The 21037-nt window shown below is 40.6% G+C and overlaps 1 protein-coding gene and 1 pseudogene across 9 annotated transcripts in view; one reads left to right on the top strand and one right to left on the bottom strand.

Annotated features, from left to right (window-relative positions):
• CALD1 (caldesmon 1) overlaps window positions 1-21037 on the top strand; it is a 215626-nt gene that overhangs the window by 191836 nt on the left and 2753 nt on the right. For 7 of the 9 annotated variants that reach the window (XM_023514226.1, XM_023514225.1, XM_023514231.1 and 4 more), the window contains 7 exons: window positions 7513-7771; window positions 9922-10062; window positions 12716-12759; window positions 12856-12937; window positions 13931-14068; window positions 14480-14575; window positions 20116-20196. In XM_023514226.1, coding sequence (XP_023369994.1) covers window positions 7513-7771; window positions 9922-10062; window positions 12716-12759; window positions 12856-12937; window positions 13931-14068; window positions 14480-14575; window positions 20116-20196 — 841 coding nt within the window. The remainder of the gene's footprint in view (window positions 1-7512; window positions 7772-9921; window positions 10063-12715; window positions 12760-12855; window positions 12938-13930; window positions 14069-14479; window positions 14576-20115; window positions 20197-21037) is intronic. The other 2 variants (XM_023514228.1, XM_023514229.1) reach the window with 1 other exon arrangement.
• On the bottom strand, window positions 175-3277 carry LOC100956602 (annotated as a pseudogene).

Genomic DNA, 21037 nt, shown 5'->3' with positions numbered 1-21037 from the left:
TTTTTTTTTCCTTTTTCTTTCTTTCTTCCTTCCTTCCTTCCTTCCTTCCTTCCTTCCTTCCTTTCTTTCTTTCTCTTTTTCTCTCTTTCTTTCTTTTCTTTCTTTCCTCTCCTTTTCTTTCTAATAAGTTTATTGTTTTTGCCTGAAAACTCCTGAGAGAAAATCGCTGTTTCGTTCAGCTTTCAGCAGCCCACTCCTGGGGTCTGTGGAAATTTGCCTTCTTTTGAGCTACCTGATCTTTCTTCTGGGCAAGGGACATTTGGGGACAGTTCCACTTCTTCTTTTTAACTTCTTTCTTGGGCTTCTTCTCACAGAGTGGACCATCTCATATAGCAACACAAGCCTTCTTACACACCTCCCATCACATCTGGGGTAACCTTGTTCTTTATGTCTTGAGAGAAGTGTTTCTTGTTCTCTTCATCTTCTCCCAATAGATAACTCATATATTCCCATGATACTCTTCCAACATACTTCAGCATTGAATTCCTGGTTTTCAGAATCATAACCAGGGGATAGTTTAGTACTGTGAGGGATGGACAAGCCTCCACCTGCAGCTCCCTTCAGGGCCCCAAAACCTTTATTGCCAGTGGGAGTTGTGACAAGACCTGCACAACTCCCACTGGCAGTAGCATGCAAAAGCTCCAGGCTGGCCACCAGTGCTTTCCACACTGTGTCCATCTCCAGTCACTTCCACTTGGCCTTCAGAGACCTTGTCCATGCCAAGCCTTTTGAGAAGCCTACGGGGCCAGCAACAGGCCAAGACAAGATGCCTCACACCATATTCTGGTAGTTTATGTGCAAATGCTGCGTAGACTATCATTTCCCCTTCTGTATGGACTTAAGCAGTCTGACAAATGATATCCCTGTTAGTGACATGAACTATCATTCTGTATTTGAGTGTGTTGTACTTATTTTTATCCTCTATCACAAGCATTCCTGAGCATAGTGATCAGTTTTACTCTCTCATAGTTTTCTCAGTTTCACTTGGTGTCTCTTAAAGCAAGCCTTATTCTTGACAATTTTAATGAACCCCATCCTGTGTCTGCAGCCCCACACAGGCTTACAGGCCCAACAGTGCTAGGTGGGGAGAAGGAAGCCTCAGTACCATTTTCAAGAATGAGTCTTCTGAAAGTTGCAACTAAATGTTGCATAAAGCTAAGATTGTTCTGCGCCAAATACCTGGGAAACATTAGGTTAAATTAAACTGATCAGATCTCTTTGCCAGGGGACTTTGAGAGCCCTTAATATTAACTTGCATTGACACTCTCTAAGAGGGAAGGAGAGGGCATGGAACTACTGTTCCCTGCCATACAGTTTGAAAACCTTCTATATCTTCAGCTTCCCTCTCCCTCCACACCTATGGAAAATCTGGGCAATTGGCTATAAGACAGACTAGACAAGGATATGTAGGTAAATTCTCGTTTCGAGATACAAATGAACACTGAGAGCTCTCTACCAGTTTTGTAGAAGGATTTAAGGTGCAGAAGCCTCCCACGGACACTGCTCCATCCCCACACACTCCTTCTAATCACTGGTGCCAAATACCAACTTCTGTTATGTCTCTGGCTACTGTGCCTGATGTGCTGGAAGAGTCTTGGGTTCCTGCAACATGGATTTCCATGGGGTGGTTCTTTGAGCCTTGTCTGTAGACCCTGTTTTTCTGAACACTTCAAATAAGCAAGTTGCCAGCCAGAAGGTATGATGTAGAAGTTTGAGAAGCACCTTACACCAAAGCTTTTGTACAAGCAAGTAGAGCTACTGAGGTCCTTCAAAAGGCTAATATGGATACATATAGTTGTCCCCAAACAGGTTTTCTACACAAAACTATGAGCAGAAACCTAGTCATATTTATCCAAAGGAAAGCCAAAAGTAACACAGTAGAAAAGGTGTGCGTGAAAGGTCTAAATACAACTGCAAAGGATGAAGAAAGGTAGCATCTATGCACACTCTTTGGGATTGGCAAGATAGTAGATGTGAAAACTAAGAGTTCATTGGAAATTCACAGAAAATCTACAAAGCAAGTTGATTCAGCTTGGGAAGCTGAGTCCAAATCTTGCTGGAATGTCTGTGGTTTAATATTTTAAAGCCCTAGAATAGTATCAAGTTCATGAAAAGTGTTCCATGAATATTACCTAATATTGCTGTTGTTTAATTGACAGTTTAAAGTACGTTTTATAGGCATCAGGTTTTTTTAAGGTGTTAAGTTTTATTTTTGTTAGGAGAAATAATGTTTGAAAAAACTCTGTGGGTAGAAAAAAGTTCGGTTAACAATTAGCAAACCTGCCAGCAAACTTCAGTTAAAGCTCAAATTAATTATTAACATGCCTATTGTGTAGAAATCCAAAGAGCTAGGAATTCAAAGAAAAGGAGAATCCCAAGAGATGGCAGCAAGATGAGCACCGAGAACCCAGGCATGTGGCTCTGGCCTTCATTTTTCCATCTTTGGGCAGAAAAACAAAACCAAGAACAAGCTGCTACCATAGTACTCATTTTGGTTTAGCCACCAGCTCATGTAGGTTTTAGTCTCAATTAGAAGTTCATGCGGATAGAAACACAGAAGCATGGCTTTCCTTCATGTACGTATAAAATGAGGGAGAGGGGAAGGATGAGCCTCTGCTTAGATCTGGTACCTCCTAGCCTGACTATAGACAAGCTGTGTTCTTCATAGTCAAAGCCTGATGTTCATCTTGACTTAAACCTACAGGAGCCGAGGATAGGGGAGAGAACTGGATGGAAGAAATTTCCATATTAAGTAGCACCCTAATGGTGAGGGCATGCAGGCACATATAGGCAGAGGTAACACGGACAAAACTCCTGTCCCTATTTTGAGCATAGCTCCTTAATGTTTGATTTAATTATTGCCCCCTTTGATCATCCTGTTTTCTTATAACTAGATGGTTTTCTCTAAAATGTGGTATAAAAATCTCGATTTGATGAGCAAGTTATAGAGATAGCAGATTATACCAAGGGTGTTACAGAAAGCATAAAATGAGAATTTGGTCTTTTCAAGGTGGGAATTAAACAGCTTTTTTCTGATTATAGAGAAAAAGTATTGATTATAAAACACTCAGAAAATAAGATAAAAATAAGCACCCACTACCTAAAGATAACACAAGCAACATTTTTTCCAGATAAGGCATATAACATTCAAGATAGACACATGCACATAAACAGAGGTTGCCAAAAAATGTATACACATTTTAAGACAGGAAAAAACTACTGAAATTGTAATACTGATTATATACCGATAACAAAAGATGAATACAAGTCATGCCGAGCACCTCTTGTAATTGCGGAAGCCAAACATGACTTGAGAATTATAAATTTAATACAGTTTTTTTTTTCCTTTCTTAAAATGTGTATACTTCTTTTGGCACCCTGTCTCTATATATGATGTATATGTGTAGGTATAATTATAAATACAGTAGAACCTCTGTAAGTTGACCACCCAAGGAACTGTAACAGACTGGTCAACATATGGAGGTGGTCTGAACATAAGGAACGAGGCCTTATACATACACTGACACGTACATGTGGTACCTGTCTAGTCAATGAAACTTAGGTCAACCAAGGGAGGTGGCCAACTGTGGGGGTTCTACTTTATGTATTTTAAATTAATTCTTGCGCCATGCATAACAATATATTATATACCTAGCTTTCTTGCCAATAAATATAAGCCTACAATTAATGATGTTAGAGTATTCCACTGAACAGATATGACTTATTTAACCAATCCCTAGTAAGAGATGTTCTGATTGTCCAAAACGAAGACCGAGCGACACCTAGTGGAATCTAGAGATGTGTTCTGGGGGCCTGTGTGTTGCTGTCGGCTCCTATCCAGCACGGTGAACACAAAGGCACACTTGGTTTTGAACAGGAAGTTTGTAAATTAATTGAGAAAGGAGTCACAGGCCTGTGAACTTTTAACACCCTGAAAAAGAAACATGAAGTTTAAGGGGACGCTTAACTTTGAGTTCAAAATAAAAGAGTTCATCCCTAGCTGTCAAGAGCCTAGAGCACAATTTTAAAACTTTTTAACCTAAAAAGTGCTCTAACACAAAGAGCACACTTGGTTTTGAATGGGGAAATTTTAAATTAATTGAGAGAGGAGTCACAGGCCTGACTCCTGAAACTGAGTTCTAAATAAAAGAGTTCATCCCTAGCTGTCAAGAGCCTAGAGCACTATTTTAAAACCTTTTAACCTCAGCCCTTAGTAATAAATAAATTTGACATTACAACCCAGTACATACCTACATATATGTGCAAATTAATAACTGAAACAAGTGGATTGAGAAAATGGCATTTCTGCTGTATGCAATCCACATTAATTTCTTTTCTGTTATTGTTTTAAATGCCAGTTACAATCCACTAAATTGATTTTCTGACCTATAGCTTGAAAAACATTGTCCTGGAGGAAAGAGTATATTCAAAACTACCTCATTGTTTAAAAAGCATGATATATACACTATAAAATTAATATCGTATGATGTATATTTTGAACCCATCTTTTATTCCTCTTGCTCTGTAGCTGTTACAGAAACACTGTCCCATTCTTTACATGGAACAAATGATATTAAAGAGTGATAATTCATTTATTCCATTGACAAAAGTGTCAGGAATGGGCTACCTATGTTCAGATGTAGTAAAGACCTCACTGCTATCTAGTAAGTAATTAAATAACAACAAGCTATATTCTCTTAAGACTATTTATAGCCAGGCCCTTTGAGCACACCATTAAATTCTCCTGAAGTCCCAGGAGTGGAAAACTGGGTTCCACTGAAGTTCTACTTTGTGTTTTTGAAATTATCAACGTTCTCACTCTAGTAGGTGGCAAATTAACTGAAGGATCTTAAGGGGTCAGTAGGTGTTCATGATACCTAGCCATCTTTTGATATGATTTGTGTAAAATAGTAAGAATACGAGTTATGGTAGAAGTTTTTAACATGAGGACTCTTAGGATAGTTTTTTGTCTTTAGCTGTAACATTTTCTAATCCTGCAATAAAATCCCCTCTGGGCCCTCCTAAATCACAAAAGTAAATTCAACCTAATTTCAATTTTAGTTCCTACTTATAAATCCTTGCCCATTTTCTCCTGTTTTATAAGCTCTGCTGTCTGATGAAGCCTTCCTACCACTCAGGCAAGAAGGTAGCTGTATCTAGACTGCAGAAATTCTAGGAAAGCAAAGATAGGAAACATTCTTCACAGGTTTGGAGGTTTGGGGTAAAGGGTAGGGAGATGGGCAGATGTTTTCCATTTCAATTGATTCAGTATTTTATAAGAACTCATATTTAATTTCAGGTATAGTTATACTATAGTGGCAAGAAGAGTACACCTGGTGGAGAGGCATTAGAATCTGGTCATGGGTCCACGGCTTTCTAGCTACCAAAAGTACATAGTTGACCACCTCCCTACATTGACCACCTCCTTATGTTGACCTAATTTTCATAGACTAGACATGTGCTACGTGTATGTACCAGTACAGTAAGCCTAGTTCCTTACGTTGACCAGTTTGTTACAGTCCCTTGGGTGGTCAACTTACAGAAGTCCCCTTATTCATAAGATGAGATAATAAACCCAACCTGCCACCTTCCATGTTACTGTGGCTGTTAAATGAGATAATGGCTATGAAAGAGCCATTTATAGAGCATAAAGAATGACATTTAAGTAACAACCCTAACCACATCATTTAAAGCTAACTTAGCAGTTTTAAGTCCTTCTAAGGAGTATTTCAGTTGTGTTGGGTTGAAAATACACCAGTTGAAGCCCTAGGTTTAATGCACAGCCATTAAGAACTTTCCTGGAGCAGCTCTGTAAAAGTAGACATATATTACTGGGCTTAGCTCTTAATCAAGAGGCAATGGGTAATTTCATCTGACAGAGATCAACTGTGGGAGTCAAGCTAAAGACAATGTTGTGGATAGAGACAGATTTATTTCAGTGCTTACCCCTGAAAGGTTCAGCCATCTTTCCCATTCCCAGTGTCTGAGCCTTTCCAGGCTTCTTGCAGGCAGATCCAAGCTAACCAGTGACTTATGGGAGAGGATGAATAGGGCCATGCCTAGATTTTAGGACTCAGATAACAGTAATGTTTTGGACCACAAATAGCAACTAACATATAGAACCTCTGTAAGTTGACCACCAAGGACTATACTAAACCAGTCAACATACAGAGGTGGTCACCATGTGGCGCATGTCCAGTCTGAAAATTAGGTCAACTTAAGGAGGTGGTCAGTGTGGGAAGCAGGTCAACTATGGAGGTTCTACTGTATTTACACTGTAGATGATACATACATTAACAATGATAAAATATATAATGCTAATATGACCCATGGAGATAAATAGAATAAATAGTATTACCCTCATTTTTTTCCATGTTGTGGACTGTTTCATGGTTCTTTTTAAAATTGTAGTAAAAAACACATTAATATGGAAATTTCTCATCTTAACCATTTCTAAATGTACATTCAACAGTGTGAAGTGTATTCACATTGTTGTGCAACACATTTACAAAACTCTTCATGCAAAACTGAAATTTTACGTCCATTCAACAAATTATTCCCTACTCCGCCTTCCCTGTCCCCCACCCCTGATAACTACTCCTCTACCCACTTTCTGTCTCTATGAGTTTGACTTCTTCAGATCCCCTGTGTAAGTGGAATCACACAGTATCTGGTTTTTTGTCTGGCTTATTTCACAGAGTGCAGTATCTTAAAGCTTTGTCCATGTTGTAGCATGTAATAGGGTTTTCTTTCTTTTCTTTTCTTTCTTTGCCTGTTTTTTTTTTGTTTGTTTGTTTGTTTTTTTGAGACGGAGTCTCCCTTTGTCACCCTTGGTAGAGTGCCTTAGTGTCACAGCTCACAGAAACCTCAAACTCTTGGGCCTAAGTGATTCTCTTGCCTCAGCCTCCCCAAGTAGCTGGGACTACAGGTGCCCCCCACAACCTGGCTTTGTGTGTGGGTGTTGTCATTGTTTAGCAGGCCCCAGTGGGGTTAGAACCCACTGGCCCTGGTGTATGTGGCCTGTGCCCTAACGACTGAGCTACTAGCACCGAGTCTTTCTTTTGAAGGTCAAACAATTATTCCATTGTATGGACGTACCACATTTTGCCTATTTGTTCATTGTATGACGGGTACTTGGGTTGCTTCCCTCTCTTGGCTACTGTGATTAGCTCTACTGTGCACAGGGGTGTACAGATATCTCTTCAAGCCCCTGCCATCAGTGCTGAGTCATACGGTAGTTCTCATTTTGATTTTTGAGGACTTTCCTGTAGTTTTCCATACAGCAGGTACCGGGGTTTTTTTGTTTGTTTTTGCACACCCACCTGCAGTGCGCTTGCCACGGAAGCCTAGGGCTAGTGGCAGATCAGGGCTCCCATTCGGACTCCTGACTCCAGGTGGTCCCCAGCCTGCCCCTGGCTGCCCCCCAACCCCCTCCCCTCCGCACACGGCCCCTCCCCTCCCTCGGCGGAGGCTGCGGAGCTGACCCTGCGACCCCCGCCGTTGTCCCCGCAGCCGCCCCGGAGGACGGCCCGCGGACGCCCGGGAGCCCGACGGCGCGCCCCAGGTGGAGGCTGGCAAGCGGCTGGAGGAGCTTCGCCGCCGCCGCGGAGAGACCGAGAGCGAGGAGTTCGAGAAGCTCAAACAGAAGCAGCAGGAGGCGGCCCAGGAGCTGGAGGAGCTGAAGAAAAAGAGGGAGGAGCGAAGGAAGGTCCTGGAGGAGGAGGAGCAGCGGAGGAGGCAGGAGGAGGCCGACCGCAAGGCGCGAGAGGAGGTAAGCAGCCGGCGCCGCCAGCCCCGGAAAACCTGTCGGGGTGTGGGGGGGGAGCCTGCTGGCCCAGAGAATCATCTCCCCGCCAGGGCCATGGGCTCCTAAAATAAACGCTGAGAACAGTGAACTTGCTGTGTGCTAGGCACGGTCTAAAATCTGCAGACACATTAATTTGTCTAGTGCTCTTAAGAACTCTCTGGTGTGGGTGTTTATCCCCATTTTACAGATGAGCAAATGGAGGCATATGGTGGTTTTGTAATTTTCTTGGGGAAAATTGATCTTAACCTATTGCCCTTTACTGCCTCTCAAAAAAGGAAAATTAGTTTTAAAAGATGGAAGGTTATTATAAGAACTAAGTTGTGTGATACTTGTTTTCTACTGTTTGAATATTTTATATAGAGAAGATTTATTTAAGTCGTTTTTGTTTGTTTTTTGTAATGGACGCATAAGTCAGTTAGAATGTAAACACACAGAGGTGTCCCAAGAGCCCTTGCAGTGCCTGACATGCGGCAGGATCCCTGTCATTAGGAATAGACGGATTTGTCCCATCTTTTAAGACAGAACTCAAAAGGACCAGGAAAGTTATAATATAAATGGGGAAATACTGGCCCAGAATATGCAAAAACGTTTTACAAAGTCTATTCTTTTCTTTCTTCCTAAGGTACATTATTAATCACATTTTATGAGCAAGCTCTCCAGGAATCAAATAATTTGAATGGTTTGATTGGAGAGTCTTGGCTGATAGGTGGAAGAATCAGTATTGGGATCTAGTTTTTCCAAGTATGAGCCTAGAGCTTTTGAGTAGTGATCTCTCATCATTCAAAATATACATGAAAGACTTTCGATGACTTTCTGACATGTAGCTTACACAAACTTTTCCTGAACTATGTAGAATAGTTTGTACATACTATTTCAAGGCATCTCTAGCCCCAACTTTCCATGAGACAGTGATCTTCAGTTGGAAAGTAATTGGGACGATCAGGTGTTAGAATCAAACATTCCTGGTTTGTATCCTAACTCTGATTCTTACAAGCTGGGCCTGTGGAGAGTTGCTGGACTATTCTGTATCTTCTTTCCCTTATCAGCTTTTCAGGACTGTTCCGATGACTAAGTAGATCATTGTATTCACTGTGTCCAGCACGTAATAGACCCTCAAAAGGTGGTAGTTAGTAGTTACCATTATCATCATCATTGTTATTATCATTTAGGGGAGCAGAATGCTGGGGGAGGCCTAAGGAAAGTGAAAAACTCTTTAGACTACTATATTGGACCAGAAGATTTTTTGTTCCACCTCCTACCAAGTACAGCATCCTTCTGCACCATCCTCTGACACATGAACATCTAGTCTCTGCTTGAGAATATCCAGTAATAATGATCTCCACAGTTTAAAAAAATACAAAAGGCTCCATAAATTCCAGAAAAATCATTCATAGAGCACATGCAATTTGATCAGCGCTTCAAATTTTTTGTCTGATGGAGGAGACGGGGCAGAGTATTTTAGTGCAGGAATGAAGGCACAGAGGGGTTAATAGGCACATTGTACACACCTGTGATTTCACCACCGTGGTGCAATGTCTGCGTCATCGCAGGTCTGTCAACCATCTAAAGTAATCTATTCAGTTGCGTGGGGGCAACCACAAAATCATCCCTTGTACAATTCAGCAAATGTAGGACCGTAGATTTACTATATATCATGTTTCACATAAGCTCTCATTTGGTTTCACCACTCTCCCAGGAAGTAGGTAGAAGTGAGACATATTCATTTTTCATACACAGAAATGAAGTTCAGTATTGAATGACGGGAGAGTGGTGACGAGGATCACCCTCATGGGGATCAGCACACTGAGCATTTGTCTAAGCATTTCGCAGGTGCTTTCTCATTTAGTGCTGAGGAAAGCCTTTGCCGTGGCTACTGCTAATATCCCTGTTTTACAGAAGAAGAAACTGAGGCACAGAGCAGCTAAATAATATGGCCAAGGTCACCTCATTGGGAAGTGGCAATGCCAGGCTTTGGTTAGACCTGGAGGGGGAGTGTCCATCCAGTCTAGGCGGGAGTCTGCTGCCTCTCCACTGTGCTCTTCCTCCCCCAGCATTCTTCCCTGCCGCCTTGAAGCCGATATTGATATCCCCAGGATTTGTTCTTTCTCCCGTAGGAAGAGAAGAGGAGACTAAAGGAAGAGATTGAAAGGCGAAGGGCAGAAGCTGCTGAGAAACGCCAGAAGATGCCAGAGGATGGGCTATCGGATGACAAGAAGCCGTTCAAGTGTTTCACTCCTAAAGGTTCATCTCTCAAGGTATCTTTTTCCAAGAAAAGCTTCTTATTATAATACTATTATAATAGAAATTTGATTTTAGCCCCTCACTTAGTCACTGATTATTCGGAGCCTTTTCTTCATGCATCCCCTTGCTGTCCTGCATTAATCTTTTTGGGCTGCTATAACAAAATACCTTGGACTGGGTAATTTATTGCATATAGTTCTGGAGGCTGGGAAGTTCAAGATCAAAACGCTAGCAGATTCATTTTCTTTTCTTTTCTTCTCTTTTTTTTATTGTTGGGGATTCATTGAGGGTACAAGAAACCAGGTTATACTGATTGCATTTGTTAGGTAAAATCCCTCTTACAAGTGTGTCTTTCCCCCCAAAGGTGTGCCACACACTGAGACCTGCACCCCCCTCCTTCCCTCTCTCTGCTCTTCCTTCTCCCACCCCCTCCCTCCTTCCCTCTCTCTGCTCTTCCTTCTCCCACCCCCTCCCTCCTTCCCTCTCTCTGCTCTTTCTCCCACCCCCTCTCTTTCTGTCTAGCAGATTCATTTTCTAATGAGAGCCCCCTTCATGACACATGGATGGCCTGCATGGTCTTCTTACTGTGTTTCATATGGTAGAAATAGAGTAAGCAAGTTTTCTGGTGTCTCTTCTTAGAAGAGTACTAATTCTATTGGATCAGGACCTTATGATCTTGTTTAATCTAACTTCCTTACAAGGCCCATCTCCAGATATAGTCACATTGGGGGTTAAGACTTCAACATATGAATTTTAGGAGAACATAATTCAATCCATGATCTTATCTTATTCATTGCTAGATATTCGACTTTTTTCAGAGGTACTCAATATATAATCTATTGCTTGGTTATCTCACTGACAGGTTGGGGCAGGGTTAAGTGTTATCCTGGATGGATGAATAGGCAATATGAGAAGTGCTACTGATTACATGGTTCTAAATAATTTCACCTTGGAACTTTTTCTACAAAAATATACTTCTAAGCTTGTAATTAAAATCAGAAAAATAAGATTTATGTCATAGACCTTTTATATCCCATAAACTCATGGCTATCCATAGCACTTTTTTTGCATAAATTTTTATTTTCACTAAGAGTTTTATTTTTATCTTTGTTAGAAATTATTTGGAAAGAATTAAGTGCCCTTACCAAGACCTATAAAAGTGTTATTCCATCGATATTAGGAGTGAAGCATGTTTTCCAAAAAACATCATAACATTTATAAATTGTTCATGAATCCAAGGCCATACCAGGTCAGAAAGGGGTGTGATAGATTGAATGTTTGTGTCCCTTCAAAATTCATTATGTTGAAAAACTAACCCTCAATGTGATGGTCTCATTAGACTTTTAGGAGGTAATTAGGTCATGAATGGGATTAGTGCCATTATATGATGAGCATAGGAGCTTACTCACTTCCTCTCTGCTCTCCGCTACCTGAGGACACAGCAAGGTGACCATCTACAGACCTGCCAGGAAGAGGGCCCTCATCAGAACCTAAACATGCTGTCAGCCTATTCTCAGACTTTCAAGCCTCCAGAACTATGAAGAGTAAATGTTTGTTATTTAAGCTACCCAGTCTGTGCTAATTTCTTATATTTGCCTGATCTGAGACAAGGGGACACTAACCCACACTGGCCTAGGGTAACTGTAATCCAGTAGATTCTTTGGCTTGCCTGAACAGGGAAGAAAATGCAGCTTCTCAGCAGGGGTGTGTTTTGGTACATGCAGTCATGCAAAGAAGGTTTTACTGAGTGCTGATGTTGATTGGTGATGGGAGGCTGAGGGCATTTCTAGACTTGAAATAGGTATCACTTGGAGTCAACAAGTATTTGGTGACTTATTGTTGACATCTATATTTAAGTGATACAGTTTTAGTACACATAATGTTTTAGCAGCTTTAGGTATAGCAAAAAGAAGTTCTCAGCTTAAAAAATACCTATCAAAAACCACTGAGCCGCCTGCACTGAACTGAGTGTTTAGCATATGTCTATGCCAGTTTCCCTGGGCTTCTTCATTTCCTATGTGGGCTAAAAGGGGCATTATGGGAAGCTTCAGCGGTCGCTGGCGAGTTGTGCCCCATCTTCACTCCACCCCTATCATTCCAGGGCAAATTAAGTTCAACAATAGGCTTGACACTGATTGATTGAGTAAATTAGCTATCAATTTAGTAAATCAGGCTAAGCAATAAGGGACTAGTTCACCTTTCCCGGTTATCATTCTTATTTAATCCTGTTGCATATCAAATATATAGTAGAAATATTGTGGGGAAATTTTGTTAATCAAATACCGGGGTATGTCTGTAGTCACATAAATATGTCCTAAAGGGTAACCACATATATTTTTGAAAAAATTATTGTGTAAGTCTTAAAATTTAATTACTTTGCCCCGATTTATATTATTTCAGAGGCTTTTTTATTCCACATCAATCTGGTCTTTACATTTCTCTGTGCATATTCCCTATCTTCTACCAATCCTACCTTCATCCCCCAAATTTCCCTATCAAAGACCATAAGGTTCCTGTCTAGCAGAGCTGCCGTGCACAGTACCCTAATATCCTTACACATGCTTTAGTGTTTTTATTCACCAGATTTGGGGATGTGACAAATGGCCTGAGAAACATTGTTTATAAGCTGAAAATATGAACTGACATTATTTTCTTTTCAATTCCTAGATAGAAGAGCGAGCAGAATTTTTGAATAAGTCTGTGCAGAAAAGGTAAATGTCATTGTTCAATTGAGAATAGCCAGCTGGTATGTGTATATGGGAAGACCTGCCCCCATATTTTATGTTTGCTTGTATGTGTTTATTTAGCAGTGGTGTCAAATCAGCTCACCAAGCAGCAGTAGTCTCCAAGATTGACAGCAGGCTGGAGCAGTATACCAGCGCAATTGAGGTGAGACTTGTCCTCAGTGTTACAGTCCCACCAAATGGAAATAGATTTGGACTACACAGATCATAAAAACACTTGGGACAAAAATCAAGTCGAGTAGCATGGCTCACACCTGTAGTCCTAACATTCTGGGAGGCCGAGGCAGGTGGATTGCCTAAGCTCAGGAGTTTAAGACCAGCCTAAGAGACCCTGTCTCTAAAAAATAGCCAGGTGAGTGCCTGTAGTCCCAGCTAATTGTGAGGCTGAGGCAAGAGGATCACTTGAGCCCAAGAGTCTGAGGTTGCTGTGAGCTAGGATGTCACAGCTCTCAACACTAGGGTGCGGAGTGAGATTCTGTCTCAAAAAAAAATTAGAATATTAATGATGCTTTATTATAGTTTGAACAAGTTAAAGAGAAGGGCAGAAATACATTTTATTAGAGTTTAAAACCAATTATTGTTTACTGATAATCTTTAATGAAGCAGTTGTTCTTTAATTAAATGGATTTATTGATATTTCATGGTATTATTTATATGTTCACAAGTAAGGATAATTGAGGATATCTTTAATATCCTCAATTCCTTATAGAATGTTTCCCATATGTGGTTTAAATAGGTCCCTTATAACCTTGCTTAATCCTCATTTGCTTACAGAATCTTTTGTTATCAAATAAAAGTAGGAGGACAAAGTAATATAAAGTTGTTAGCCATCCTTTTAACATCATCAAGAACTATCTGTTGAAGAAGGAAAAGTAGAATATCACCTTAACCGAAAATTTAAGGTGATGTTTTTCTTGATGTCTTTTCTTTTGGAAAAATGCTCTAGTCTGGCTCTTCTGGTTTATTCTGAGGGCTGTAAGTCATCGTCATCAGAATGCAGTCTTGAAACAGAAATTAAGGTTCCCATTTGGGGGGAGGGAGCTTTTCAACTGATAGTGTGGAGGAAGACAAGCTTACTATAATTTTTTGAGAACAAACTTGTCAGTGGCTGTCAGAAAAATAATCCGACACGTTTCAGGGAACAAAAACTGCCAGACCTCCGAAGCCAGCAGCCTCGGACCTTCCCGTTCCTGCGGAAGGTGTGCGGAACATCAAGAGCATGTGGGAGAAGGGCAATGTCTTTTCATCCCCGACTGCCGCGGGAACACCAAATAAGGTGAGCGGGAGAGCTTTGTCTTTTACGGTTAGAGAGGGGGATTTTTTTTTTCCCATTTGCTTTTAGGAATCACACTAGGTCAATAATAGAAGCAGTGAAGAAGGTGCAGTTCCTACTTTGTTTTGCACCGACCACACAGGCAAGCTCGGACAGAATGTGTTTACGAGGCTGCACTGTGTGCCCAGCTCTGGCCACTGTAAAGTGCCGGAGGTTAGTTGTTAATCTTGGGGTGGGGGTGGAGTGCGGCACAGAGGGAAGAAAACCAGACAACATACTCTTTAAATATCAAATTTAAGGTTTATGGCTATGTGAGGTAATGCTTAATAGTATTTTGAAGTTGCTTTGAAGATTTCCTTCCCAGGTAAAGTTTACCCTTTTTCTTCAATATTTTGGATGATTGGCTCTTGACAGGAAACTGCTGGCCTGAAAGTGGGGGTTTCCAGCCGTATCAATGAATGGCTAACTAAAACCCCAGATGGAAATAAGTCGCCTGCTCCCAAACCTTCTGTAAGTAGCTGCACGTTTTTTTGAATTTCTTTAATCTCTCAGCTTCCAGCCACAAAAGAAGCAAAAGCAAACAGGCAGTGGGTCTGTGTATCTAGAAAGGACAGTGTTCCCCTTCTTTGCCGTCACTGAAAACAGACAAGGAGTTGTTCAGAACAGCCCTGAACCTCCAAACCACAATCACCCTCAGGCTAAAATGGAACCAAATAATCAACTCTCTGCATTCACTGAGAGGAGTTAGCCAGGAGGTTGAGCAGTTTAAATTTAGACCCTGCACTGGTCTCCTTGTTTAGTTTCTAGGCTATAAATTATAGATAGGCATTTTAAAAGGAGAGGTCAAATTATTTTTGCTACTTCTTTGTCAAGAGTGCCCCTAAACTTATTCCCAGAAAAATGTGTACGTTGGCTATTGTGAACCTTGTGTGCTAATTTGGCTAGTTTCTGTAACTTGACACAAAAATACAGTTCTTGGGTAGTTGTTGAATAATTTCTATAATGTTGCAACGCCTCCAGGGGAAAGTCATAAAACTGGAAACTAGAAAAAATGGTTATGAATGTGGTTTTTGAAAACCTAAAGTTTTTTTTATTAAGTGTGTAGCTATCTTACTAAAACAAACCTTTCTTTTTACCTTTTTATTGAATGTATGATAAATGCAAGGCAGTTATCACTGTAATAAAATACCTTATTAAGCGCCCCACTGTATATTGCTGAGTTTTCTCCATTAAGTTAGCGTTTCTGGATTCTTTTGGTGCCTGAGGCAGCCCCAGAATCAACTGCTATATCCTACATCTGAGAGGAAGAGGAAGAGCTTTCCAAGTCCCAGGCCTCTGTGCCGTTGAGCCACAGAGGTATTTTATTGCATCCATTGGCTCCATATATAATCTCCAAAGTCATTAAATTTTGTCACTTTCCAATTTAAAAAGAAAAAAGACCCAGCAACTTGGGAGGCTGAGATGGGTAGGATCACTTGAGACCGGAAGTTTGATGCCTGCCTGAGCAATATAGTGGGTTGCTGTCTCTACAAATAAATAAAATAAAGTTAATAAAAATTAAAAAGAAAAAAGAGGAGATGCAAATGTTTACATTTGCATGCAACCCCTTGAGCCATTTAATTAATATTCAGTCTGTGATTTTTTTGCATAAGGGTTCACAGGAGATATAAAAATATTTTTCCGTCTCTTGGTAGCTGCAAGAAAGGGCCCATAAAAGGAGCCAGTCAAGGCGGGGGACCATACCGCAAAGATACATGCTCTTTAGTGCCTCGAGTTTCCCTAGCACCTACGGTGACATGAAGAATAGAAATGATTTTAAAAAACAAATAAAACCCCAAAGTGATTGATCTAAGTTCTGTGGTTCCAGATTAGTTATTATCAACTCTTTTGAATTATGGACCCCTTGGAGAACCTAATGAAATTAAGGACCTTTCCCCCCAAACCATGCATATATACGTGAGACAAGTCCAAAGAGTTCATGGACCTGCAGAAGAACTCTCACGATAACAAGAATAAGGAGAAAAAGATAGGTTTTATTATTGGATGAATATGGCACACTGCTATAGATGGCAATTTTTTCATGTTTATAATTTTTACAATCTCTTTCATATCTGTACCAGGTTATACTCATAAATCTGGTCTAGGACTGGCCCCCTGCTCTTTCATCAGTACTTAACTTACCATCATCTATATGCCCCCTTAAGAGGATGGTTAAAAAGATTAAATTCCGTTGTCATTACTATAAATGCAGCTGTGTCAAGGTCTCTACTCTTAAATAAATATGTACATAATACATAAATACATACATAAGTAAAATATTTTCTGGAGTTATTGACAGCTTCCTTAAAATGGGAGGCCAATAAAAGGTATTTTAGAGAAATTACAAAATAATTGCCCTTTCATGTAGTAGGGTGTCCAACTTTTTTTTCTTTGCTGCATGTTAGAAGAATAAGAGTTATCTTGGGCTACACATGAAATATATAAATACTAAAGAAAGCTGATTAGAAAAAAAAGTCTGTGCATACTTTTCATAGTATCTGATACCACGGATAAGTTTTAAAAGTTCTCAAAACCTCATCATGCACAGCCCTGTGAGAAGAGAAGGGGAGGACCAGACTGGATAAAGCAATATGAAATTGATGCTGTATATAAAACACTAGTTTGAGTATATTTAGTAAGCAACTTTAAGCTTTGTGTATGTTTCAGGGGTAGTAGCAACCTATTTTTTCAACCCAGCCCCAGTGGGAAAGTGTGGATAGCAACATGACAGTCGGCACAGAAAGGCAGGAGGGTAGTTCATAGATACTATTCGTTCAACAGAAAAGAGGTGAAGTTTCAGTGATGCAGGAAGGGCTGCAAGGATCCTGCAGGTGCATTAATTTTGGCAGGAAAAAGGTTGAGTCCAGGGAAAGCAACTTGGAAAGACAGGTCAAATGAGGATCCTAGGTCTTGTCCAGAGGGTCTCACAGTAGTGGCTTGCAGCTAAGATCTGGGTAGCTTGGCCCACACAGTTGTGCTTTATTTTCCTTTTCGAAATTGTAACTTGAACACATTTTTGAGGTATGGAGGAATGCACCCTCAAATAGTTTCCCTCTCTTCTTTATTTTCTTACTCCAAGCCTCTTACAGCATTTGTTTCCAGTTTGGCCTTTCATGGCAGGCATCTGAGTTTGACACCCTCGGGACTCTGGCCAGACTGACTCTGAGCCAAGGATGTCAGAGGTTTACCTAAAGACAACAGAAAATAAGACACACACCCCACACACACAAAAAAAGTCTTATTTTGGGCCAAAGACAATTCATTGTCACTCCTTTGCTTATATTCCCTGGTAGGTATGCGTAGCAGAGAACCTTAGGTTTGTGTTTGCAGACATGTGTGGTAGGAGGCCACTAATATGAAATCAGCACAACTTGGACATATCAATTAAAATATGTTTTCAGTGGCTTGGTGCCTGTAGCACAGTGGTTATAGTGCCAGCCACATACACTGAGGCTAGCGGGTTTGAACCCTGCCTGGGCCAGCTAAACAACAATGACAACTGCAACAAAAAATAGCCAGGCATTGTGGCAGGTACCTGTAGTCCCAGCTACTTGGGAGGCTGAGGCAAGAGGCAAGAGAATCGCTTAAGCCCAAGAGTTTGAGGTTGCTGTGAGCTATGACGCTACAGCACTCTACCAAGGGCAACTTAGTGAGACTCTGTCTCAAAAAAACAAAAAAAGTATGCTTTTAGTAAAATTCTAAAAAAAAAACTTCAAAATGAGAGGGAAGCTCTCTCAACAAAATGGTTCTCATCCAGTGAAACACCAAGAAGAAAAAGAGTAATTCCTAGGATTAAAGAGTTGAGTTCTGAAACTCAATCCTCTACCAGGAATTATATAATGAGTTTAATATATGCTAATAATTAAAAGTGCTCAAAATAGTTTGTCACATCAATGTTGTGTGGGGGTCCCTGACATTTTACCTACTTAGAATTAAACAGTATTCTACAGCCGATTCCTGCTGCAACATCTTTTGCTATTTCTGAGTAGAATTCACAGGATTTCAATGTAACTTTGTGTAACAGGAGTTCAGCTCCTAGTATGTCTGTCTATTTTAGCTGGTTTGTCTATTCTTTATGTCTGAACTGCATGTGGTACAGCCATTAAGAAGCTAATTTTTCTTTCTTTTTGTTTAAAAAAACCCAACCATGTCTTTCTCAGCTGACTTCTGTTCTTCACTCTTTGGTCTCTGGTTGACTGGAAACCTGCTTCTCCTGCCTTCATTTCTCCCTCTTCTTCCGGAGTGGGTCTTTCTCTAAAGTGTAGTCTGGTCAGGTAATTCCATTTATATTTCCCTTTTGATTTAAAGTGCCAACTTATAACTTAGATTTTAATATTTTCTTCAGAAGACTCTTTAAACTCTTTAAAGGCTCTCTTAAGGTTCATCAGCAAGAGGTATGGGAAATGCAATCCATTTTCTTAGGTAAAAGAACATTCATGCGAAAGAAACATATTTGTCTCAGATGAATCAAAGTAAATAAAGTGATAATAGCCACTTTCCAGAACTTCCATCAGCATGGTCCTAATTATAGTTTCCAAAATTCTGAAACAGTCTTCCAGACAATTTGGCAACTTTGTACCTACACTGGCAAAAGTAGTAGAATTCTCCAGGAATAATCTGATTTGTTGCTTTATGGTTCCAAGTTAAATAGGTGTGACGGGCTAATAGAATATCAGGAATTCTTGCCACAGAGGCAAATCCAGAAACTCAGTAAGATTAAGACAAACCTGAAATGCTGCCCATGGTACCACCTGACTGTGCGTTTTCAGTGTTGCGCTCTCAATCCTGTCTATCGGAAATATGTCCATTTAGATCAGCGTCCATGTGGATAAATGCGATTGCTATTAGCTTTGCCTTCCTCCAGAGAAAAGGGTTTGCCAAAATAAGCATTACTATTCAGTAAAACACATTTATTTTCTGCAACCTACCTTTTGCCAAGTGCTAATATAAGCAACTGGTGGAATAAAAGTAACTTGAAACAGAAATTTGGATCATTATCCAAACAAAATTAATTATGAGGTAGTAGTAAATAGAGACTCAAAGCTATAAAAGGTTGTTGACCATATTTTAGAGTTTGCTTCCCAGGATTTCCAGATGTTCTTACAAACATCATCCATTGTCAGTTTCCCTTAGGGGTTTAAATGGTGATAAATGTTTGTATTTGTGAGGCGAGACTCTAATCTACTTCTGAATTACCTCCTTGGCGCTCAGGAAACACAAAATTGTTTCAGTGTGAGGAAAGTGCAATTAGAAAAGTGGCTGAGTTTGAGCTACACAGAAGCAGACCTTGGGACAGTGATTCTAGTGCAAGGAAGTGACTCGGGAGGTGAAGACGACATGACAGGAAGTGAGATGGGGAGAAGGCGGCAGCCAGTGAGGAATGTTATCAAGCATCTCACTACCTGAGCTACTAAAACTTAATCCCACTGGAGAAACCCTGGAGGCCACTATCGAACACACCCTTCCCAGTGATCCTACCTGGGGCGGGGAGTGAGCAGGAGAAACGTTCTTGCACCAACTCTCACCAATCAGCAATCTCAGGACTGCTCCTGGGACTGTTAACTCTTGGGGCTTCCAGTCTGCCTCTGAGGGAGGGGTAACCAAAAGAAAGTCAGTCCGCAAGGGGGCAAATGCTTATCAAACCCCAAAGGAATTATCTTTAAATAACCTATGCTTTATTCACTTCCAAGGGCATAGAAAGCTAAAAATAGGCTGTACTATTTTAAATATGCTTATGTTCCAACTGATCAATAAATGGTTAAGTCCTTGGTGAAGGACAAGGACCCAAATACTGTAGTTCCAGCCCCTTTTCATAACATAAGACAGGTCAAGGTCTGTGTAAAATTGAACAACAGCTGATGATCACTCCATCCATTTTAAGATTACTAGGGTAAAGTGTATTCAGCAACACACTGATTCTGTCACAAGCAATAAATGTGGCAATTTACTCAGATATAGGCAGAAAACATAAACTGCCACATATCTAATTTTTTCTGCTTCTTTTTCATTAGGACTTGAGGCCAGGAGATGTTTCCAGCAAGAGGAACCTCTGGGAAAAGCAATCTGTGGATAAGGTCACTTCCCCTACTAAGGTAATCTATGGGAAATGTATTTTCAGAGATTTACTTTTCTGATGGCTCCTGCAATATACTGTCCCAGCGTCACATGAGAATTATCACAGACCCACAGATCTTTGCCTGCGTGCCCATCAGTTTCTGAAAGACCTGTGTACAGACCTTACAGGTTTGTCAGTCATGTAATGTAAATAGCCCAGACCCAGGGAATGGTTCCCAGACATTCTAGATATACCACATTGGTAGGAACATTGTCAGCAGAAGGCCAGATGGGAAAACCATGGTCTGTATTTCCTTACAAGGTTCCAGCTTGGCGCTACAGTCATTGGAAGATCCCTTAAATAACACTGTCTCCCTGAGTGGTTCCAAAGCTGCTTTCTGGAACCATTTTAGGAGTTTACGTTGCTGTTACCAGCAGCCTAAGACTCAGGGCTGCTAAGGCAAAAAAAAATTAAAATAGTTTAAGGCAAAATTTGCTTTCTATGAAAACTGATGGCTAAGAATGCTTGGATTCCTCATACACTTTTAGTCTTCTGGTCAGAAGGTATACTCATTCTTCAGAAAGGAGGCTCTGAAGAATATTCAGTGATGCTAGGACTACAAGTAGGGCTCCTTCTTGTACAATGAGCTCATGCAATTCCTAACGATAGCCCTTCCCCAGTTCAGTAATAGACCCAGTCTTCATCGGTAGAGGGAAAATTAAAAAGAGAGAAGTCAGAAAACAAGAACAAGTAAGGTTAGAAGAGTCTGTTCCTGGGGTGATTTAGAAATCTGAGGGACAGAAGCGCTTCTTAAGCAAACTCAGGACTAAAGAACTCATCAAAGGCAACTAGAGAATCACTGCATTTCACTGAAGTGA

The sequence above is a fragment of the Otolemur garnettii genome, unplaced genomic scaffold (assembly GCF_000181295.1).
Source record: "Otolemur garnettii isolate 467f Iridium unplaced genomic scaffold, OtoGar3 scaffold00049, whole genome shotgun sequence".
NCBI lineage: Eukaryota > Metazoa > Chordata > Mammalia > Primates > Galagidae > Otolemur > Otolemur garnettii.
The sequence above is the reverse complement of the archived record's forward strand: the minus strand, read 5'-3'. Positions and strand labels throughout refer to the sequence as shown.